Source organism: Camelus bactrianus, chromosome 17 (genome assembly GCF_048773025.1).
Source record: "Camelus bactrianus isolate YW-2024 breed Bactrian camel chromosome 17, ASM4877302v1, whole genome shotgun sequence".
In the NCBI taxonomy this organism is placed as follows: domain Eukaryota; kingdom Metazoa; phylum Chordata; class Mammalia; order Artiodactyla; family Camelidae; genus Camelus; species Camelus bactrianus.
In genome coordinates, this window is record NC_133555.1 from 20860494 (window position 1) to 20885128 (window position 24635).

Genomic DNA, 24635 nt, shown 5'->3' on the forward strand with positions numbered 1-24635 from the left:
ACCTCCCAGGAGAAGGGAGAAAGACAGTCCTAAAAGTTTCTAGGTTGTCATGGTTAACCACCTCAATCTGGTCAGAACTGTATTGCCACTTTTTTGACAGACAAAAGACCTTTAGAAATGTAAGTCCCAAACTCTCCTGGGTGTCACCCATGTAAGCCCCTGCTACTTGGAAATGATGGCACAGTAAGGTTCCAAGTGAGGTTCTGAGCAAGTGACAACAAAGAAGGGGGCTGATCTATCCAATACCTACAGTCTCTTCAACCTCTGAAAAACACACAAAACACAAAACCCCAAAAACTGAAAACAAAGAAAAAACGATGGTTCTTCTACATTCCCTTCTAAATATGGAGTAAGGATCCTGAATAAAGGTATTTTCATCTCCTCTTTTGACCCTCAATCCTTTCCATCCCCCTGCAGAGTATGTTCCCAAAAAAGGCTACAGCCACTAAACGCTACACTGGTATATTGTACTCAGACTAGAGGCTTAACCAGCAACAAAAAAAAATTTTTAAATGCCAAGTAGAAGGTTTCAATTCACCAAAAATTTGCATAAAAATCAAGGCCATTTCTGAAACCCTGGCGGCACTCTGATGCTTCACTCAGCACCTCCCATTCAATGATGTGCTGTGGATGGCAGAGAAAAGCAGGGCAAGAACACCACTTTCTCACACGCGCACACACACACAAATTCAAAACCACATTCTGTGTGTGAACTCCTGCTGACAAGAATCTAAAAAAGGTCTGTGAGCTTAGTGGAGTGCCATGTATCCTGTAGACCATCACCAATACCTCTTCTACCAACAATTCCTAAGTGTAATATGTATGAGAAAAATAATACTTGTAACAATGAAGGAAATATCTTAAGAGCTGATGACCAAAAGACTAGGACTTAGTAACATATTCCTTTGCAATTCCCTAGTTCAGAGGTTCCAAAACTTGTTTGCATATTAAAATCACTTGGGGATTTTTTTTTTAACCTCCAAAGCCCAGGCCACACCTCAGACCAATTAAATCCCAGTCTCTGGGAAAGGGTCACAGGTACCAGTACTTTAAAAAAGGGGGGGGGGGCTCTTGAGGTGATTAAGTGAATGCGATGTGGACAAATAGGAACCAAGGCCCATCTCCTGCACACAGAGCTCTACTTGGCACGCAGCAGGTGCTCAACCGTAACTTGCTAGGATCAACCCCTGAAAAGTAAGGCATAAAAAAATCAAGGATAATCACAAAACAGTTTCCTGTTCTAAGGATGGCTCGGGGAGAGGGAAGAAGGGATAAACTAAGGGACCAAAGAGATTTGCACTCCAAACCTTTAGGTGAACACTGTGTTCACAGATGAGCATACATGGGCATTTAAATGTCAAGTTAACAGGGGAGAATTTCTCATGAAATATACTGAGAAAAAAGAAATCAAACCCCAGGATTTAAGGATATTCTGGAGCAGTGGTTTGTGTGAGTGTGTGTATATGCATGTGGTGGTGGTGGTCATGGTTTTCTGTTTGCTTAGTTTGCTTCTGAGTGCCATGCAAAGCATCAGTAAACAATTAAAATATACTGAAAAGAAGTATACCAAATGGGTGGATTAAATAAAATAGATTATAGTGATTACAGAATAAGAGGGCCATAAATCACATGTGACTTCAAAACCAAAACAAGGCACTTCAAAGAGGTTAGTGGGAATAAGCTGCATCGTCTAAGAGCAATTCAGTTAAAATAAAGATTTCATGTCTCTTAGGTTAGTCTGCTTCACAAGAATCTCGAAGGCAGTCATTATTTAACTCAGCTTCACATCTAAATCCCCTGGGAAGCTACTAAAACTCCTGATACAGGCAAAGCTCAGACCAATTAAACTTCTGGCATCAGTATGCTGTGAAGTTTCCCAAGAGATTCCAACATGCAGGCAAGGCTGAGAACCACTGCTCTAAGGCATCACAATCAATGTTAGAGTAACTTTAAGGATTCTAAGTAGGAGTTTTAACAACACAACCATTTTAAAAAGATTGCTCTTTTTTTTTTAAATTACAAATACACTAGAATGGAATCTACAGCATTAGCTGAGTCAAAAATAATGGGTTAATGAATAGAAAACAAATTCAGAAGGTCAACTACAGCATATAAGGAGTTCTTCATAGGGTCGGACTACATACCATTCTAAAAATAAATCCCATTATCTTGGCTTTATATAAAACAGTGAGAACATCAATATAATTTTTACCATTAGGAAAGGATCCAATAGCAGTCGAAGGAACGCCAGCATATATTCCACGAAAACCACCAGCCTTATTAAATCCTTGGGGACTCTGCAGCCTGGTTTTAATGGTATCCAGAGGAAATAATATCAAGTCAACACAGACACCTGCTACCCCACCAGCCTTTAAAATAAAAAAAAAAAAGAAGAAAAGGGAAAAAAAAAGTTACAATAAGACAAACTCTGCCATTTTGGGGGTAGGAATAAGAAGGCAGTTTTTAAAGCAATTTCTTTAAAGTATAGTTTTAAAGTAAACCACAGTCTACTTCAGTATAGTCAAAATCTACAGCTTGCCCTGGGAAAATAACCGTTATTGTGGTATATTTTCAAATTGTAAATTTTAAATTATATATTCTGCTTTAAACAAAAGTTTGATGATTTTTAATAAATTTATTTTAATATAAATTTTAAATTCACTTTTAATGATTTCATATGCTTCAGAAAAGTAAATAAGCCTCAAAAAGGTAGAGTTCAAAATCTCCTTCCCTGACCCTAAAAACTCAGGTAACCACTTTAATTGGTTTCTTATTGTATCCTTCCAAAGTTACTGTAGGCATATATACAAGCAAATATGAATATGTATTTTACCTTCTTTTAAAAGTAAAAGGTAATATGCTGCACTTTTTTTCATCTGGTCACTTATCTCAGTGATCTTTTCATGAGACCAAATGTTACATGTGTCTTTTTAACTAATGAGTAGTGAATCTACATTAAAAAAAACTAGGGGGACTTCCATTTTAAACAAGTAATGCTCCTTGTAAATTGACATCCGTATTTCAAAACTCACACATCTGAGGATTTCTATGGTATCTTCTCTACTTTGTGTATATTTGAAAGTTCTTTCATCATTTTTAATTTAAGTGAATAAATGGAAAAAAAAAAAAAAAAAGAGGTAAATTACTAGAGGACATGAAAACCTGGCCCAAACTAGTCATCTCCCAAAACAGACCATGTTGCTTTGGAAAAGGTGCACTTTAAAAAACTAAGTTTGCACACTGTGATTACAGTAAAGCAAATGTAGACTTTTAAAAACTAGTTACAGTTTAGTCAAAGCACAAAGAAACTCAGAAAAATATGAACTCAGAAACACTGGCAAAGAAAGGTCAATACACAAATTCTAACGGCATTATTTAAAGAGATGAATCAACACCATCTTACAGCAAGCAAGGGGAAGAACTACAAAGAGGAAACTCACAACATGGTTCCTACATGGTAATGTTTGAACTGAACTACCTTTTCCTATCTTTCACATTTTGAACAATGTGAATACATTACCTATTCAAAAAGTAAAAGGAGACATTAAAAACTATATATCCCCATGACAAGGAACAAGAGTGAGTACTATTTAAACATACAGGCACAGTCCAAAAAGATCCCATGTTTCCATCCTTTAGGTTCACAAAATGCTCAGGTGGTACAAGGGTTAGTACCACGTAAACACTTTCTGCTCTAATTACCACTTACCATAAACCCACTGCAAGAGTTCACTGGAAAATGAAATCACTCTGATGAGAAATGCAGTAATGCCTATTTCTCAATTAGCTAGCACAGGTAAAGTATGTAAAGTTAGTGTACAGTAGGAAAGTCCATTTCCATAAACATTAATACTATATGATCAGACTAAAAGGCATGACAGAACCCCAAAGACCATGAGGGTATACTCGGCAAATGACTTAAAAAGTTGTCACCAGAAGAACAGAGACGGGCTAGTGCAAAATCCCAAGTGGGAGTAAAAGAATGGCAACATAGGATTTCCTTCTTGATACAAAGGTGGCCTAAGTCATGAGGGAAAGTTCACAAGTAATGCAGGAAAGTTAAAAAAAAAAAAAAAAGAAAAAAAAAGTCAATCTTTCTCAATATTCTTCTCACTTATTTTTTAAGGGCTTTATAAAATTCAGTACATAATAAACTATCTTGTCTGTCTCCTCATCTTCTCAAAACATGAGGAGAACCAAAATCCTGGTGAGAATGCCTGATTCGACTGGTTTCTTTAAAAATATGCTGTAATTCATTATAATTTTCTCTTTTAATCTTCGAAGAGGGTTAGAGAGATGCGTGCTGTCTACTGCTACATTTTAATCAGTAAGTTAATTACTCTTTTAATCTATTTGGCTACTTTGCATGCATTGATTCTCTAAACCCTTCTTTCATCAGAATTCCTACCTTCTGAGAATAAAATGATCAGATTCAATCTACTTATCTAATAAATCAAGAATCAAGATTTACTAATTGCTTCTGTGGATTTCAAATTCCTGTAACTCAAATGTCATTTACATTCATGGGACTGGAAAAAAATACAGCTAACAGAAAAATAAGAATACCTATATATCTAGTCACAAAGCAACATATTTAAGATTTAAACAAAAACTTTAAGGAACACTTATAATTTTACATCAATATTGCTTTATACATAGTTACATACAAAGCAGGTAAGCCAACATCAACTGAATTACATGGAACTCTACCATATTCTTTTATTCTTTAGCCTGAGAAATTTGTTTCATTTAATGATCACTTATCAAAAGGGTTATCAGGCAGGGGGAGGGTACAGCTCAGTGGTACAGCACATGCTTAGCATGCATGAGGTCCTGGGCTCAATCCTCAGTGACTCCATTAAAAAAAAGTTATCAGACAAATGGTTAGTTTCAAGATTTAAGGTAGCTTACACTGAAAATTGTAAATTAAGAGCTAGATAAAATCCTAACAGAACATAACCCAGATAACCAGCAAGCCTTACCACAGTATAATAATTTATTGAGATCTTGATATCATATAGATAAAATACACATCTCTACCTTAATTTAATAAATGTAAAAAACGCTGGCAGGCTATAGATAGGAAGTGCCGACTCAGGGCTTTGAAATTCCTCTGGGAGTTGAAAAAAGTCAAGATTACATGCTATAAAACCTTTATTTCTCCAAAGGAGACTGGTAAAACGAGAAAAAGTCACTCCTGCTCAACTACAGGACAAAACCAAATCACTTGTCTAATTTAACTAAGCAAAGTCATCACAGGTCCCTGGCCTAAATCACAGCTAAGAAGAACCAGGCAAAAAAACATTAACATGGCTTCTCTGGGGAACATCCCTGACATTCTCAGTTTTCTCCATAATGATGTGGCCACCAGTGACTTTAACCCTCTCACCGCAAAGCTGCAGCTTCTGCTTCCTGTGAGACTTGCTGATGAGAATTTTTATTCTCTAGTTGAGCATCTGACCCTTTCTTCAAAGCCCATAGGTCTCACTAGATGGTAAGATCCATACCTGTTTTGTTCACCAGTATGCTCCCTGCACCAGTACACAAGATAGGTAACTCAATAACTATTTGAAGAATACATGAATTAACGGCTATCACAAAGCATTACTAACCATATTTTAGAAAGTACTACAAAGCAGTCTAAAAAAGGTACATCAATTTTTTTTAAAAAACTGCACACCACAGGACCAAGCAGTTCCCAAAAGAAAAATACAAATGGCCAACAAAATTATGAAAATGTACTTTCTCATCACCAATGGTCAAATAAAAATGAATGAAAACATTTTCCCAATTAAATTAGAAGTCGTTAAAAATACGAAAATAGGTATGGGTACTATTAGGAGAAAGAAATTATTACAATCTATTAAAGGACAATTTGGCACAATGAAAATTTTAAACGATAAAACACTTGACCCATTTATTTTATTCTAAACATTTCTTCCACAAATAAAAGTGCATAAACATACAAGAAATTTCACTAAAGGATTGTTTATAACAGTAAAAAACTGAAAATAATCTACAGGTCCCTCCTAGGGGGTCTTTATAGATAAATTATATCAGAGTAATGGATAGCTACACAACCTGGAGAAGAATGAGGTCAATCTGAACTCACCGGCAGAGAAACATGTTGTATTCTTAAATTAACCATAAAGCGACTGAACAATACATGCTGTACAATCATACCTTTCAAAGAAGCATATATTTACTTGTATGTGCATAATTAGAAGTCTGGAACCATACACACTAAAATGCCAGAAGTTATTACTTCTGTGGAAAAACATTCAGGATAAGGTTTTTTTTCCACTACCTTTTGCATTGTTCAAGTTTTGCAATAAATATTACATACATACAAAAATAGAGATACTCAAATTTAATACTCTCTCACACATACACACAAAAATCCAAATTCATTGGTCACATTTGGCATACAGTAGGCACTCAGTAAAGGATAACTCAGAACCTCGAACCCTGGGCCCTAAACTATCTGTGCAGCTTCATTTCACACACTCTTGACCTTGAGCCTCATTCAGCCTGACTACTCTGTTTCCCAAACACGTCCTGAAACTCCTCATTTCTGTGCTCCTCCTGGGATTTTTCTCTCAGCCTGGAAGCCCTTCCAATGTCCCTTGTCTCCTGTCTATTGCAGCCAGCAGACCACCTGCTCCCCCGCCAGCGCCCCCTCCCCACACATTCACCCTGACAGAATCCATTTCATTGTTAAGGCTCTAACCAAATGCTACAACCCTCCTAAAGCCTCTCCCAGTCTCCCAGCCAGAATTAAAGGCTACTTCCTCACCTCCCCTTACAACTTTGTTCACATTTCACTCTGGGTGCTAACCACCACGTCTGACACTAACAGCCTTCAGAGCAAAAGGCCGGTCAGTCCCCTGGGCCCTCCTAAATATTGAACCCAGTGCCTGGGATGGAACAAGGCTTCTGCACTTGTTTGTTGGTTTGAACTGTATGGAAATGTGAGATGATAAGAAAACACTTTAGGAAAAGACTCAACATTCAGAAGAAAAACTGCAGCAATCACTCTTTGGTTGTCCCTGCTGTGGTCTGCCACAGCACTGTGACAACTGAAAGCCGGTGTCCCCTGCTGCTTGCTTCTTGGCATTCTACAGACACGCTGACAGCTCTGTGGTATACTCAGGGTGACTTCTTGAGAAATCCTCTGCCTATCATCACCTCCTGATGGAAAAGCCTGTGTAGGATCACTTTCGTTTAGAGAGGATACTGTGAGGAATGCAGTAATGGTTCTGGAATTGGACTCGAGTATGTTTCCATTTGTCCAGAAATTCTTTCAGATTAAATACTGCTTAGGACAGCAGCTTTGACATCAGACAGGCAGACCTGGCTTCAGTCTCAAGTGGGTCTCTTTAGGAAAGCTATTTAACCTCCCTAAGCCCACATTTCTTCATGCATGAAATGGGGAAAATAACAGTATCTACACTTCACAGAGTTTTTGAGAACTAAGTGAGATTAAATTAGAATTAAATACAACTGCATGCTTAGCAAAAGGCTTGCCCTTTATCAATTATCAATAAATCTGAGTTATTATTTTTAGTGTTACTATAAATATCCTTCCAAGTTTGCTGATGCCCTATTTCTGACATGCCAATAGCAAAAATACTAAAAACCACATGAAAGACGCAGGACTTGACCAAAGACTGAAGATTACATTCCTATATTAAACTGAATAAATGCACATATAAAATCAATAAATTCAAGTCTTTCCTTAGCAATAATGAATGAAAAGCTCTCCTCAAATTCTGCTCCCTGGACAAAGATCACCCATGGTCTCACTCAACAGAAAGCCAAATCATGGGATGCGTGTCAGGAATGAGCATCAAACTCAAAAACCTGAGAAATACTACTGTTCAGATTTATTTGCGACTGCTGGATTTGAAATAAAGAGTTAATTTTTTTTTTAAGCAGAATACCAAAAAAAAGAAGACAAAATTGTAACCATACGATTCCTGCTCTGAAAAAACTGCATACGCACTCGTTAAAATGCTCAATAAATGGTTACTTTTTATCACCATTCTCAATTACACAGTTAATTTTTGTTTTATTTTCTGTTAAATGTCTGCTCCTACTTGACTGCACACCCATGAGGGCAGGGACCATATCTTTGAGGCACTCTTTCCAAGTCCTAGAGCAAAGGCTCACACATATGTCTGGTTAAACATATGGGTGATGTAAAAGATACCTGATTTGTGGAGGTGGAGAAACTGGGCACAACTCTTATCTTCCCTCTATTTGGTATTTCACTAACATTATTCAAATTCTGTCTGTACCATTAAAAATTTAACATTTCAAACTTTATTTGAATGCACAGCATTTGGTTTGAAAATGGTGACAAAAGCGTATTAGCAAGTCATTCACAGCTAAATTACCAGATTTCAAAACTTTCCCAAGACCCCTTCTCACACTGAAAGAAAAATGAGAAAGGAAATGTAGTCCCATCTCCTGGTACTTGAGATGCAAAAGAAATGCCTCTATCACAGCAGATGTTCTCAGCTGTGGTCCCAGGAAACTGGTGGTCTCCAAGGGCGCCTTGTATGCTCCAGTGATCGATCAAAATTGAGACTATACCTGTCTAGGTGACTGCCTGCTCAGCACAAAAACAAGCAAAAAGGAAGACCTGCCCACTCTGACCTAAATGCCAAAAAGAAACAAGTCATATGAAGCAAGCTTGAGAAGGTGCAGTATAATTCCCAACCCCTTTTAGATTTAGAGATCACGCTTCTTCATCAGATACTAACCTGCCTTGACTCCAGCAGGCAATTAGGAGGCTGCCTTCCAGAAAAGAGAGACATGGGCCAAAAACACTGAAAACGTCCCCTAAACGTATGTCCAATACTTCATTCTTATCTTTTCTTCTGTTTTCTCACCTCACCTAAGAAGCCCTGGCAACATAACCCTTGCCACTGCCCTCAAGTCCCTTTCTGCCAGTGGTTCTCAACCAAAGAGCAGGTCCAGTGAGACTTGAGTATCACAAAGAAGCTTTTTCAGAGTCATTTCATGAAAGAAAGAGAAAAAGCAAAACGATTTTCACAAGAAGAAAAAAAGAAACGGTATTAGCAGTCCCTGCTTCACACAGCACCAACATACGTGAATTTCAGTTACCAAAAGAACACAGCCCTCCAACACCATGGTCCACGTTACAGTTACCACAGTGATAGTCTATAAAAACAGATCCTGGAAAGAGGGAACTGGCCAGCAAAAATCAAAGTACAGTAAATAAATGAAAAGTGGCGAATACCAAAAGTGAAATTCAAACCAAATATAGAAGGTGTTACAAAAACACGAGCTGGCTGTGCGAACACTGACGCTGCTGTCTCTGGAAACCAGACCCGCAGCCAGAGGGAATTAGTGAAGGCGAGCTTATCACCATATATGAAGAAAGTGGATGTGATGAAAAGGACGAAGAAGGCCCAGAGAAAGTTGTGCCAGCAAAATCAACACATTAAAGGAACTCTGGGAGGTTTTCACAACACTGAAAACACACAGGATAAAAGGCTGGAAGTTGATCCAAACTTAGGAAGCAGATCACTTTGCCAAGGCATAAAACAATACTTGGTCTGCACTGGAAGTTATATGACTCACAAATCACTTTTGATTTTTTTTTTAAACAAAGAAATAAAATCTTAGCGTTTTAAATTACAATGTATTAAGTGTTGGTATTAATTTTTTCTTCCATTTCTCTGCACATTTATAATCAACTGTAAGAGAGTTCTTAACATTAACAAGAATTTGTAAAGGTTATTAAATAATCATAAGACCACTTTGCATGATTCCCATTTGCACATTCATTTTTACAGTCCACACTACCACGCAAAGAACGGCCCGGACTTCACACTGCATAGCACAGACACCTGCAGAAGCTCTTCCACCTGCAACCTAGGATGAGTTAAAAGTGACCGAGGCAGGGATGCTTTTGGTTTCCTTCAAACAACAAGCCAGGTGAACCACAAGAGCAATGAAATAGTTAAATACTGAAGGAGAGAAGAGTCAGGCAGAAAAGAAGACATAAAGGGTGAAGAGTGGTTTGGGGTTTCTTGTTGCTGTTGTTGCTTGCATTAAAAAAAAAAAAAACTAGAAGGAAAAAAAGTAAGGCTACTATCAAAATTATTTTCTATAATCTTGGGGAATTTCAATATAGCTGGTTTTCATAATGAATGAAATAAAGCCAGCCAGCCATATCTTGGGGTTCTGCACGCTGGGATTCAACCAACTGCAGATTGAAAATATTCAATAAAAGAATTCAAGAAAGTTCCAAAAAGCAAAACTTGAATTTGCTGCATGCAGGCAACTATTTACATAACATTTACATTCTGTTTACAGCTATCCACATAGTACTTATGCTGTATTAGGCATTATAAGTAATCTAGAAATGATTTAAAGGGTGCCGGAGGATGTGCCTAAGTTATATGCAAATACTACACCATTATATACAAGAGACTTGAGCGCCTGCTGATTTTGGTATCCACAGGGGTCCTGGAATCAATCCCCCTTGAACAGAAAGGGACAAGTGTATTTCTGTATGGTTTGAATTAGGAATGAACAGATGTTCATACAGTGTTGTATTTTTTTAAATCTATAACCCTTTTCCAGGTTACTATTGTAGCACATACTCTTCGCAAATACTTGCCAATGGCCCCCAAATTGTCCACAAAATGCATTTGTCATCATTTACCTAACCATTCCAGTTGACTGTTTCACGTTTAAGTGGCTTCCTATTATCTTCACTGAGTTGAATGTTAGCAACATCTTTACGTGTTCTAAACTTTACGTGTTCCAAACTGCTTTCCTAAAAGCACGCACAGTCAATGTACTCTTTGGAGGTTTTTTCCTAAACAGTTTGCTCCATGCTCCAAATAAAAGCTAACATCCCAGAGGCCCTCCCCTTATTCAACTCTCCAGCCCTTCAATCCCCTTTTAAGAAACTTTAAGCAGTAAACAGTTAAATGTCTGCTACCTGCCAGGCTCTGTACTATACCTCTAATGTCAACTCATTTAATCTTTGGAATCTGAGTTTCAAGACTTCAGCGAACAGGTGAAGGTTCGTTCATTCATTCATTCAACAAGTTGTGGTGAGGGCCTACGAAGTGTCAGGCACTGGTCCCACGGCAGTAAGCAAAACAGAACTCCCTCAGGAGTGCTCAGCCTGCCTCAAACACGCTCCAGCCTTAAATAACAACCACTCCATTTCTGGGCTACTTCAGTAATAAAACTTTCTAATGGCTTCCATTATGCTTCAAAATAAAATATCTTTTAGCTGGAATGAAATTTAACTTCCCTGAAACTTCTACTCACTGATCCTAATTCTACCCTCTTTAACTACAATGAAAAAAGAAGTATGCGTGTGTACCATATATTACTAAAATAAATTTTAAATAAATTTAAACACCACTGTTCTTTGCTAACTCTGGCACACCCCTGTTTTTAGCAACTGCTACTGATGCTGACTTCAGAGACAGTATCAAGGAACAGTCAAAGGTGTGGAATCCCATGTTACACTGCCTGGAATCTAAGCTCACACACGTGAAGTCGATCTCACTATGTAACTTTGGACAAGTTATGTAGCATACTATATCTCAGTTCCCTCGTTTGGAAAACTAGGATAAGACTCCAAGTTTTGTCAGAATTGAGTGAGATGATGTATGTAAAAAGCTTACCTAAGCTCCCAGCAGAGCAATGTTAACTGAAAAGTACTACTATCTCACCAGTTGGACAGGAAAACTCTTTCAAAGTGGTAATGCATTTCTTTGCAACTCTAAAACCTAGCTTATACAAGCTAGGTTTAAAACCATCATTCCACAAGTCTGGCTAAGATGCCCCCTTCCACATCTTTCCGTAACACGCTGAAACTAGCCCTCATTATTTCACTCTTTCACCCCCCCCACCTGACCCATGTGGGCAGCTCTATCTTGTTCACTGATATCTCCAACACCTGCAAAAACAATTGAAAGTTAAATGAAGGGGGCAGGGTATAGCTCAGAGTAGCAGAGCACGTGCTTAGCATGCACTAGGTCCCGAGTTCACTCCCAGGTACCTCCTCTAAAAATAAATAAACCTAATTACCTCCCTTCCCACCTCCAAAAAAAAAATTTAATTGAAGACATTCCTCTGAGCCTCCGTTTCTCAGGAAAAGCTTTCAGAGCTTTTTTTGTCTGCCTCTGCCCACCACCCTACAATAAAAACATAGGCAGCCAATCTGTCTTCACTACTGTATCTAGTATCCCCTACCAGACCTGCCATAAGAAAGGTTTCAAAATATTTATTAAAGGATTTGGGGGTCTTTTTGTTGCTGGTTTTTTTGATGTTAAGACACGTTGGTTCTCACTGTTTTCTCAAGAATTAAACGCTTACTGACTTAACTAGCTCCAGAGAGCAGCTGTTTCTGCTCATCCGTATACCCAAAGGCTCAAAGAATGCCTGAGAGCAGAATAAACATTAATTATATACTGAATAAATAAATACGTCGTTTTCCGAGACTTAAAAAAAAAAAAAAGCAAAATGAAACCATAGTCTCGAACAGGTCTGTGAGTGTCTTGAGTGAGCTTTGTTTTGTTACATATATTTCGTTAACTACCAAGTTCTGCAGCCTGTGGTTTATACTACAATTGAAGATTTTCTTTTCCCTTTAGTTAAGCCGTTGCGCGGAAGACAAGTCAAGTACCCCAACCCTTTCCCACCTCCGTCCTTCTGAAATACGAGTAAGGAACCCGGGGTCTCGACACCAGGCCCGGCGCGGCCCAGGAGCCCGGCACTTCCCGCCAGCCCCGGTGACCGGTGCCCCGGGACGATTGAGCACGCAAAACCGGGAAAAGGAGCCAGGGCAGAAAAGCCACCAGGGACTCCAGTGCGGCACCCCGGCGCTCTGAGTACCCCACCCTGCCACCCCGTACTCACCACCAGCGAGGCTGTGAACCCGGGCCGGTCCATGGCCCCACAGACACAGTCAGGGATATCATTCAAGGCTGAGCAGAGGCGGCTGGCATCTCCCGGCACTGGTCGCCGCCATCTTGCAGACGCCTGCGCTTCCGCGACCACGTGAGACTGCACCACAACAACTACACGTGCAACCCGGGACGCTGCGCTGGGAGGTGCTCGCCCCGGAAGGAGGGGCGGGGCCTGAAAGTGTGGTCGCGTCAAGTCTCGCGACTCTTCTCTGCCTGCGTTTCCTACAGCTTCTGAGTGGTCTAAATGGAGGAACTCTCACGAACAAATGAGCCTCTGATGGGAAATCGTCGCGGGGAGCCCCGCAGTGAGGGCAGCGCGAAGCCGAAGGGGGCGTGGCTATGGTGGAGGGCGGTGCCGTGGAGGGGAAGGACTAGTTCCTGGGGGCCAGGCTCGTGGTTTCCATTTTTTTGCTTTATCTCTTGGTTTAATCTGTAGAAATTTTGTCTGAATTTCATAAAATAGACTCATTATCAGAAAATTATTAAGTATAGAAAAATATTTCATTAGTTTCTTTACTCGGGCTAAAAATTAGCGTCCTCCACTTCTCGTTACAGTGAATTTTGCACTTGTTTTCACTTGTTCAGTTAATTACTTGCTTATCTTGTTAACTGAGATACCAGTTGCATACCTCGAAGTCTACTTTATTTAAGCACTTAATAAAAGCTTCTTGGAGTGGACCTGTCTTTACATTTATTAAACAAATACCTTCTAAGTTTCCTCATGTCAAGGGCCAATTACATCTCAGACCTGATGCTCTAATACAACTTAGTAAGGTAAGCACCATTGCAATCTTCATTTTATGGAAGATCCTAACGCTCCAAGAGGTTCAGCAGCCGACTCAAAGCTACAGAGAGCAGAGCACAAGCTTGAGATTTTACCTCATGCCCTCATCATGTTTCCTCAGAGCCCTTGCAACAGCCTTAGCAGGCTCTCTGTCTGCCTTTCTTCAATCTATCTTTCATATCACTCCTAGAATCTTTATTGTTTTCTAGATGAGATGATCTAGAAGTGATTAGCAGGATACCTGGCAGGGTTTCAAATTCTGCTTTCCCAAGAATCTGGGAGTGGCTTCCCTGAGTGGCTCAGACTCGGCTTCTCTCTGATGAGGTTGCAGTAAAGGCATCAGCTGGGGCTGTATCTGAAAAGTTGATTAGGGCTGGAGGATCCACCTTCAAAATGGCTCGTTTTCATGATTGCCAAATTAGTGCTAACTCTCGGCAGGTGGCCTCAGTTCCTCACCACATAGACCTCTCCATAGGGTTGTTTGACCATCCTCCCGATAACGACAGCTGGTTTTCCCCAGACTGAATCATGTAAGAGAGAGCAGGATGGAAACATTATGTTCTTTTCTGTTGTACAAAGGTAAAAGCTTCATCAGATATTTCACAATGCCACTAGAAATCCTTTAGGAAATACAGATATTGCAAACATGACCTGGGGCCTCCTTTTTCTGATATACTGAGGGAAAGATCCATTACCACGTGTGCATGTCTTTTAAATGGAGCATTTCAGTGCATCGTCATTGTTACCACATTGCAGGCAGAGTGTATCCTCAAATCTTCTATTTTAAAAGATACAGGAAGTAAGTTCAGTACTGGTTTGCACTAAAGGTGTGAAATTATACTAATAAAATTGTCTTCCTCAATTAAGTCTACCACTGTAAGCCAAGTTTACTTTTAAACAAGTTCTGATATATTTTTAAATTATTGAGATAAAGAAATGTTTATGCATTAAATGTTTTTAAACTAGGAAAAACATTTGCAGCACATATGACAATGAATTCTTAATTCTAAATAGCTCCTATAAATCAGTAAGAAAAGACCAGTACCAACAGAAAAAAAAAAGGCTATGTATATTTGTTATATATATGGCTATATATATGTTATATATGTATAAATGAATATAAATGAATCACTATGCTGTACTTCAGAAATTAACACAACATTGTAAATTGACTATACTTCAATTAAAAAAAGAAAAAAATAGCCAAAGTCACAAAGGAAGAAAAACAAGCAGCTAGTGAACATGTGAAAATATTTTAAAGTCATTAGTAACATCAAAATGAACATCAAAACAACAATACAGCATATTTTTTTAACTTATCAAATAGGCAAATACTTTTCTAGAGGGAGCGTCAAAGCAGCTTTTCTGGTGAGTGAATATGGCAAGATCTATCAAACCCTAAAAAAATGTTCTTTGTCCTCCATTATTCTATTTATTGCATTGTACTCTAAGCAACTATTTTTTAAATCCATCAAAATACATCTATGAAGATATTCATTTCACTGTTTACCATAGCAAAAGGAGATTTTTTTACAAAACTGTTCATCAGGGCGTGATTGAGATAATTTGGCTATAGTACTCATAGGTAGCTATTTAAAACCATGATATAGAAGAATCTCTAATGATATGGAAAGACAGTAAACATAGAAACAGGTGCATAAGAGCATATGCATACGGTGTTTTCTCTCTCTATGCCCCAGCAGGTCCAGTCTCTACTTTTCCGTCTGTGTGCTCTGTCTCAGGGACCTGACCCATAGGAACTAGCCCCTGGTTTCCAGTTGGGTTTGGCCAGTGGAAGTCATGGGCAGAACTGAGGATGGCAGGAGAAAGAGGTCAGGGTATTTCTTCTCTGCTCCCTCCCTGCCCCCATCTGAAACACTGCTTCTGTGAAACAGCCTCCCCTCTTTGGCTCCCTTTCTCCTTCAGGTCTAGGGAGGATAATGACTCCCTACTGTGGGAAATACTGACTACCTCTCCATATGTCACTGATTTTCCTAACCCTGCCCACGGTTCTCTTCCCAGCTGAGTACCCTCTATTTGCTGCTAGAACTCTGACTGACAAAAGATACTATAATCCAGTTTTGTAAACATTTACATATTAGTTATCTGTTGCTGCGTACGTAACAAACTACCCAAACACTTAACAGCTATAAACAACAAACATTTACTATCTCAGAGTTTCTGCGGATCTGAAATTCTGGAATTGGCCTAGCAAGGCATGACTGCCTCAAAATCTCTTAAAAGACTGCAATCATGCTGTCAGCCAGGACTGCAATTCCATTTGATGGTCTGAATGGAGATCCACTTCCAAGCTCACTCACATGTTTGTTGGTGGGATTCAGTTCTGTGCAGGGTTTTGGAGTGAGGGGCTCGATTCCTCAATGTCTGTTGACTGAAGGCCTCCCTCAATTCCTTGGCACATGGAACTCTCCACATGGGAGCTTGCAACATGGTCCCTGGCTTCCATCAGAGTGAGAGAGAATACTGAAGATGAAGCCACAATCTTTTGTAACTTAATCACACCCAGTGGGAGGCGATTACACAAGGGCATGAATACAAGGCAGCAGGAATCAACGCGGACAATCTTAGAGGTAATTTAAAACTTAACAATGCAGAGAAAAAAAATCTATATGACGACTGGTTATATTTGGATGCCTTAAAAAAGATCTTTTTGTTTTCTTCTTACATTACTGGCCATTTCTAAAGAATAAAAACTACTTCTGCAACTATTACCATCATATATTGTTGCTGACCTATCTTGAGCTGACAGCCACTCACATGATATTGCTTATCGCTTAATTTCTTAGGCTTTTCTCTGAGCAAGTTGATATAAACCTGCCTTATTTTACGAAGCATGAATCAGTTATCTTCCATAATTGGATTTTGTTCAATATTTGACCCAAAATGAAGTTCTGGCTAGGTTTCCAAAACATATATAGGGGGAGGGTATAGCTCAGTGGTAGCGTGTGTGCTTAGCAGGCACAAGGTCCTGGGTTCAATCTCCAGTACCTCCACTAAAAAATAAAATAAAAAATTAATTAAAAATATATAAAGAAACCAAATTACCTCCTCCCCCCAAAAATATATATAAAAATAATCAGGATGAAATTTGCTCGGCTCATTTTTACATTCTCTGACAAAGACCCCCACTCCGTTGGATGTGGAAAAGCCTTGTGCCTTGTGCGTTTACTGCCCATCAGATTGGCAAGCCTGTCACACTGAAATGTAACACAGAAGTGACCTTGCTGTAATCGCTCCCCTCTGTCGAAGTGGCAACTGGTCATTATGGGTCAACTTTGTGACACTTACCTGACACACATGATGACAGCAAACAATTCTTCTCAGCCACCGACTATTGTTATACTCAAGGGCAATTTGAGCTGTTTTTTTCTCTGCAGTAGAGGAAATAATGGGAGAATATAAGTGGAGTTCATGATCTTCCCATTATAGGAATTTTAAGCAAAAATGTCCACTAGGAAACCACAGTCTTCTGGCTAATCACAAGTAAGAACTTTATCATTCTTCAAATTAACTCCATCAACAAGTGCTAAGCACCACCTGTGTCCACAAAGCCTTTTTTCTTTCTAAACCTCTCACCCTCCCAATGTCATTTTTTATCATGGTTCCATAATTGTTACAATCTTCTAGGTTAAGAAACCTGCCTCGTGTCTCAATTTCTCATTTATCCCTGATACCCAAACCATTACCTAATCCTTCAGACACACTCCTCCTCTGCTTTCTGCAGCACATCTTGGCTTAGGCCTTCAAAAATCACAACTTAATGACTGAACCTGTCATAAAAACCTTCTCCTGACTCCATATCCCCTTTTCCAGTTCACCTGGACAGTTTTGCATGAGGTTAAAAAAAAAGAAAGACAGAAAGTAACCATTTTATATCAGGTCCCGTGTAGATGACTGACCATTTCCCTGTGTACTTTCCCAAATAATCCAAACTGCCACCCCATGACTCAGGACTTATAATCAAGCCTGGACACCTGGTTTCTGAAAGGAAATCAGTAAAACCTAAAAGGAGATCATTGACACATTGGAAGACGGTATGACAGTGTCTTACAAAGCTAAACATAGTCTTAACATATGATCTGAGAGTCATGCTCCTTGGTATTTACTCAAATTAGTTGAAAACTTATGTCTACACAAAAAAACTGCACACGGGTATTTATAGCTGTTTTAGTCATAACTGCAAAAGCTTTGAAGCAATCAAGATATCCTTTAGTAAATGAATGGATAAATAAACTGTGGTACATCCAGACAATGGAATAGTATTCAGTGTTAAAAAGAAATGAGCCCTCAAGCCATGAAAAGATGTGGAAGAACTTAAATGCATATGACTAAGTGAAAGCAGCCAATCTGAAAAGGCTGCATACTGTGTGATTCCAACTATATGACATTCTGAAAAAGGCAAAATTATGGAGACAGTAAAAAATTCAGTGGTTGCCAGGGGCTGGGGGAGGGAGGGTTGAATAGATGCAACAGAGAATTTTTAGGGGAGCAAAACTATTCTGTGATGCTATAACAATGGATTTATGTTATTATACATTTGTCAAAACCCATGAAATGAGTGATCTACCTAATGTAAACTATAGATTTTGGATGATAATTATGTTTCAGTGTAGGTTTATCAACTGTAACAAATGTACACTCTGGTGGGGGGTGTTGATAGCGGGGGAGGCTATGGGGTGGGGTGGAGGGGAACAAGGGAGTATACGGAAACCCTCCACGGAGTACTCCAAATTGAGTACTTTCTGCTCAATTTTGCTGTGAATCTAAAACTGCTCTAAAGGATAAATTCTATTATAATAATGAAAAAAGGAAGTCATTGTACTATACCCTGAGATTCCCAATGATTACACACTTCAATTTTTTCTATGGGGGTAGGGGGCAAAGGAGGGAGGGAGGAAGGAAAGGAGAGAGATGGAAGAAAGAATAGGAGGAAGAAAGGAAAGAAGGAAGGAAGTGTGCAAAAAGGAAAAGTAAGAGAATATAAGAAAAGAAAAATATCATGTCTCTGCTCTCCATTTAAAAAAATACTTTTTCTCCAACCCAAAGGTTCATTGACAGATAAATGGATAAACCAAATGTAGTGTACACATAAAATGGAATATTATTTAGCCTTTAAAAGGAAAGCAATTCTGATACATGCTACAACGTGGACAAACCTAGACAACATTATGCTCAGTGAGATAAGCTGGGTACAAAATGACAAATACTGTAGGATTCTGCTGATAGAGGTATCTAGGGTAGTCAAATGGCCAGAGACAGAAAGTAGAAGTGTGGTTGGCAGGAGCTGGAGGAGGGGAAATGTTTAGTGTTTGATGGATAGGGAATTCCAGTTGGGGAAGAAGAAAAAGTTTCAGGAATGGATGGTACTAATGGTTGCACAGTGTGAATGTGCTTAACGCCACTGGACTGTACACTTAATATGGTTAAAATGGTCATTTTTTTTAATTTGTATGTATATTTTACCAGCTAAACAAAGATTTTTTTTTCATAGGAGGTGGAACACATTGAACATGTTTCATTTCAAAGATGAAATGTTTCTCAACCTCTCCCAAAACGCTGATGCATGATATTCTTTAATCAAGCAGTAATCAGAGTTCTCCCGACTCCTTCAATGCCATTTTGCTTCCTAAGTCTGAGTGATTGGAGGGAAGGCGGGCAGGGGAAGCTCTAGTACATGCCGCAGGGCCCCAGATAATTCACCAATTTGGAAAATGTTTCAAGAATGAAAGATACAACTTTGAATTTCCATTCACCAACTCCCTCATCATGAGGTGCCTCTCCCAGATTTGTTCATTTTATACCTTCATCGTGGCCAATCTTCCACAAAACTCTCTGGCACTGTGGTCTTTTTATGTATGACCTTCCATCAAACAAACAGCAGTCCTTCATTCAAAAGGGCACAACCCCTTATTCCTCTGAGCTACCAGCATGGGTCCTAAATAAACACTGTAGGCTTCCTGTTACAGGCTGAAAGTTAATCGTCTCCATCTGTCCCCAGGTGAACCCCTTAGAGTTCAGAAGAATCACTTGAATAAGGTGAGCTTTATCTTTGGTCATTTCTCAGGTTCAATGCTGCTGATGTTGCAAAACAGCTGCCATTCCCCCAGATAGTTACCAGAGAACATGTCACCCCCTCTAGGGTGACGTGTCACTCGAGTGCAGTCCCACATCTTCTACTAAGTTTTAGTTTTGTTCCTTTTGCAGATTTTCTTTCTCAACAGACATTTTATATTTTTTACCTGACTATTGCTTCAGCTTCATGGCCTGCCAGTCACTTTTCTCTGCCCTTGGGCCCCCAGGTGGGTTGGTCTTCTCCATACCTGCTGTCTCAGGGCGTGGGCACAGGCCACGCCCCCACTTCCACATCTCTCCTTCTTGCTTGACCTCCGCTGACAGCTCCGCTTAATGTGGCTTCCTCAGAGGGTGTCTTCTCCTTCACGTCACCCTACTCCCACCATATTTCTTCCCCAGCACTTAATATAATGTATAATTCTCTGTTTGTGTGCTCATTTGTTTAACATCCCTCTCCACCACTAGACTATAAAATCCATGAAGGCAAGGACAGTACCCAGCAAGCTCACCACTGTACTCAGTGCTAGATACAGAGTAGGAGTTCAGCCGTTGGAATGAAGAAAAGCAGAGAAAGGAGAGAGGAAGGGAAAGAAGGAGACATACATAGTTGCACCTTCACTCCTGTAATAAAGCCGATGTGCACGGGGAAGTTTCATTAGGCGTTCGAGACACCTGGAGACCAATGCTAGAGGGTTTGTAATGCTATGGAAACCTTCAGGGTGTCTTTTCCTCCAGAAAATTATTGCACTTCTATTTTTGAGAGTGGAAAACAAAGGATGTCAATTCGCGGCATATGTTCCTAGCAAAAGAGCCTGTGGAATCCATATAGCAATCCCCAGCCTAATTCCCCTGGCCCCTACCCCTCCCAGAGTTCACTGCAATCGCCCTGCCATGATAGCCATTCAAGAAGTGAGCTCTCTCAGAAGCAAAGCTGAATCCAACCAGGGCAATGAGAAATCAGTTCTGTGAGCCAGTTGGCAATACGTTGGCCATTTCACAAAAGCAGGTAATCATCTCTCTTTTTCAAAGTCATTGTGATGATCAGTGAAACTCTATGTTGCTTACAGATAGGAAATGAGAAGATCAAAGAAGAATCTAGATTTTTATCGTAGTAAATCTGGAGAAAGAATGGTCAAAAATAAGTTTCAACAAAGGAAGCATACAGTTGACCAATCCCTCAGAAACAGAGTCATTTTTCTACAGTGTTCTGTTTATAAAGTCTTTTCCTGTGCAATATGTGGTTTACCCTAAACACTCAGAGAGTACTGTCCTTACACAAGTACATTCACTTCACGCGTGCATATAGTGAATTTTTAATTCATTAAAAATAGGCAGAACTAGTGTAGTGTTGATAAACTGTTTCAACAACTGATCAATAGCAATAGTAGATTGTCTGTGATGCTGACTTTCCCACCTGTGTTTCTCCTCAGTTTCTAAAATACTCCTTAAGAGAAAGATTATAGGGACAAGACAATTGGGACAGAACTTACGATCAAGATTTAAAATTAAGGCAAGAAATACATTCCTAAAATACATATGGTGTGCCTATTTTCTTTCCCAAACGAGACTTATTTGTAATTTTTAAAAAAAACTTGGTTTTAACCATGCAGTTGTTTATATGAAAGTTTATAGCATTTGTCAGTTGCTTGGGGTAGAGGTATGGAGATGAGATCCATTGTTTTACAGGCATTGTGTTCTTAATCATCAAAGAATCATGCAGAATATTGCAAATATATCATGTGGAATATTGCATCGGGCCCTGGGCTGAACCACGATCTGCCTTTGAAATAAATTCGGGGTCTGCCTCCATGTAGTTCTGTCTCAATGGAAATGATAAACTGATACATTAATTGTGGAAGGCTGTATCTGCCTCATTTGCTGTAAAACCTCTAATTGCTGGGACCACAGTAGACCAGAAGGGTCTAAAGGATTGGTAGGAAACTGAGGCTGCGAACTCTCTGAGCTAGTGTGACACACTTATACCTTGTATGCAGGGTGGGGATACCTGTCCTGTGTAGGTGAGGAACGCCAAAGGGCTGGGAATTGAGGTAGCAGTCGGGCCTCCCAGTGAGGTGCAGATGCTGCACTTGTGGTCTCTACCCAACCAAAAAGCTAAGAAAAGACGGTGTTAGGCAAAGCCCTCTGGATCTCCTGAGTCTGACTGCCATTTAGAATCTATAACTATCCCTAGGCTGATCCAAATATATTAACTGAAGTCCCTTCTATTCTGAAATGTCCTCTGTCTAATGCTTTACTATAATTTATTCACTCTTCTAAAAACAGCATCTACTCTTCATAAGAGGATTTTTTTTTTAATACGAGACACTGGGTTTACAGCTTTGCAGATTGTGCACTGCATGGCTCCAAGGGGGTGCCAATTACAACGTAGTTCGTGTGAATGTTTCACAGATTTTTCATTGCACAGCTCTGGGGAACCATAATTACACTGCATTCTATGTAAGTGGCAACCCTTGGAGTGGTGCAGTGTACAACCTACTCAGCCTTACATGGCGGCACTCGATCACCCTCAGTCTGAGATTTGTTAGCTCCAAAATGAACGCTGCCTTGGGGTAGAGGAAGTAAGGATTTATGGTAAATCCTATTGATGCAATGCCCCATATCGCCTTGGCTCACCTGCAGTTCACATGCAGCTATGGTCTCTGGCACACTGACAACATCCCACCTCAGGTATCAGTGTCTCTCACCCCCTACCAGAGTGCTCTCTCCTGCGTTGGGAGCTGTGCTGGCACCATCAAGGTATGTGGGTGAATCAATGCCCCAGCCTTTACTCTGATAGGCCGACTTTACACATGTTCCACATTGTTTCTCAGGGGTTCACCGGGAGAACTGAGCCCCCATTGCCTACAGCACTAACCTACTGTTTTATGCACACTTTATCACCATTTCCCCCTTTCTTGTCTCACTTTTTCCACTTTCTTTTTTAGCCTCCCAGGAATTGTCTCTCCCACAAAAAAACTGTCTTAATTTGGGTTTCTTCTAAAATAGACCCGATGCCCTTAGGAACAGAAAACCTTAGTTGGTTCTGTAACCTGAGTGCTGGTCCAGGGCTAAATACTTGTTGGATGAATAAATGAATAATTCTTGCACAGGGAAGTGGGCTGCCTCCACTTAGGAAGGTGGGAAGCGAGAAGAACAAATTAGGCAGTGAGTTCTCATGCCTCAAACTGCATCTGTGACAATGTGACAGAAAACTCAACCTGTCCCTCACAAATGCAACAAAACATGCTCCATTCCAGATGCAAATGACTGCTGCTTTACACAGCACAGACATAGTTCAGATTGTAGTTTTGAGTGGGGAGGAGGGTAAGACCCTTTGTATTTATGCAATAAAAGGTCTCTCTCCACCCCTCAAATTCTCTTCAAGCTCTTAATAAAATACCTGCAAATACCCCCATCCTATTCTTGGACACAAAGCCTTGAGATAATCCAGCTTTGGAAAAATGATGCGTGCATCTGCTTCTTAACCAGAAAAAGATATAAGACTCTGGGGACAGGGAATTATAAGTCCATTTCTTTGTTCTTTAAAATCATTCCTTTATCTCTGAGCCTCAACAGCGCTGTTTTTCTCTCTAATGTGAGGAGGAATACATGTGCAAAGAGTGTGAAATTAACAGAGTGCATGCACAATCTCAATAAATAAACATGAAAACCTTTCCATTGCACCTCACTAGCTCCATTCAATTAGTGAAATGTTAAAACACTGTTGCATTGCACAACCTAAACGTTTAATTTGGGGAAAAGCTAAATAAAACAAACAAAAAACCAGCAAATAAGAAAGCCTGAAATTCTTCTGTTCCCGCCAAAGTACTCAGTCAAACATGGAAGCAGCAGAACCTGTTGTCCAGAATTCTCATTACCATCTCAGAATCCCTTTAGTCCTCACCTCCTAATATCACAGTCTTCCTGTTTGCAGTCAACTAACTGCCCAAAATGCTAGCTGATAGCTAAGGCAAGCAGAGTGGTTTAACACATTTATGGCAAACACATTACAAAAGCCCTCACTTTGTCTTATTGCACACATGACAGACATTGCTAATCTATTGCTGAAACAGCTTCATACTCCTCAATAAATTGCTGCCAGCAGACAGCAGCAGTCAGTAAGAGTTGGTACAAGAAAGTCATTCCTTCAACTAATTTTTATTGAACTCTTACTGTGTTCTAGGCACTGTTTTCACTCTAGGAACATGATGATGAAAAAAACAAATATTTCAGGCAAAGTATCAGAGACATGGTGAAGGTGAGAGTCAGTGTCAGAATGAGGTTGAGGGTGTGGGTGAGGGTTAGCAACAGGATCATGGTGAGGAATAAGGTCAGGATGAGGGGGTCATTAGTGTCAGGTGAGTTTCAGGGTCAAGTAGAGGGTTATGATGACTGTGAGTCTAAAGTTCTAGGTCAGGGTCAACGTCATGGTAATGGTGAGGGTCACTATGTAAGTCAGGTACACATCAGAGTCAGAAGGTGGATGTCAGGGACATTGTCAGGAATAGGGTAGCGTCTAGATGAGCAAGAGGGCAACTGTCAGAGTTCGATAATGTTGAAGTTTGAAGTCAAGGTTCACTCACATTCAGAGTTGGGGTCAACTTCAGCATCAGGGTTAAAATCAAGCAGAGGGACAAAGTAAAGGTCAGTGTCTATGTGAGTTTCAGTTAGGAAGGATCTGAGTCAGGGTCATGATAAGTGTCAGGATCACAGTGGGTGTTAGGTGAACAAGAACCTGACCTTGATTATCACCCTATCCTGACCTTGATCCTGATCTGGATGCTTAC

The 24635-nt window shown here is 39.8% G+C and overlaps 1 protein-coding gene and 1 long non-coding RNA gene across 7 annotated transcripts in view; both read right to left on the minus strand.

The window, feature by feature from the left end:
* The window catches only part of SLC25A26 (solute carrier family 25 member 26), a 112984-nt gene extending 99727 nt beyond the window's left edge, over positions 1–13257 (minus strand). The window contains exons 1-2 of one of the 6 annotated variants that reach the window (XM_045514419.2): positions 12922–13257; positions 2213–2369 (exon numbers count right to left, since the gene is read on the minus strand). In XM_045514419.2, coding sequence (XP_045370375.1) covers positions 2213–2369; positions 12922–12954 — 190 coding nt within the window. In that variant the 5' untranslated portion in view covers positions 12955–13257. The remainder of the gene's footprint in view (positions 1–2212; positions 2370–12921) is intronic. The other 5 variants (XM_045514418.2, XM_010951942.3, XM_045514422.2 and 2 more) reach the window with 5 other exon arrangements.
* Positions 13258–16799: 3542 nt separating this feature from the next.
* Positions 16800–24635, minus strand: part of LOC141573769 (uncharacterized) — a 128600-nt gene continuing 120764 nt past the window's right edge. The window contains exon 12 of the long non-coding RNA XR_012499894.1: positions 16800–17147. This is a non-coding gene — a long non-coding RNA (uncharacterized LOC141573769). The remainder of the gene's footprint in view (positions 17148–24635) is intronic.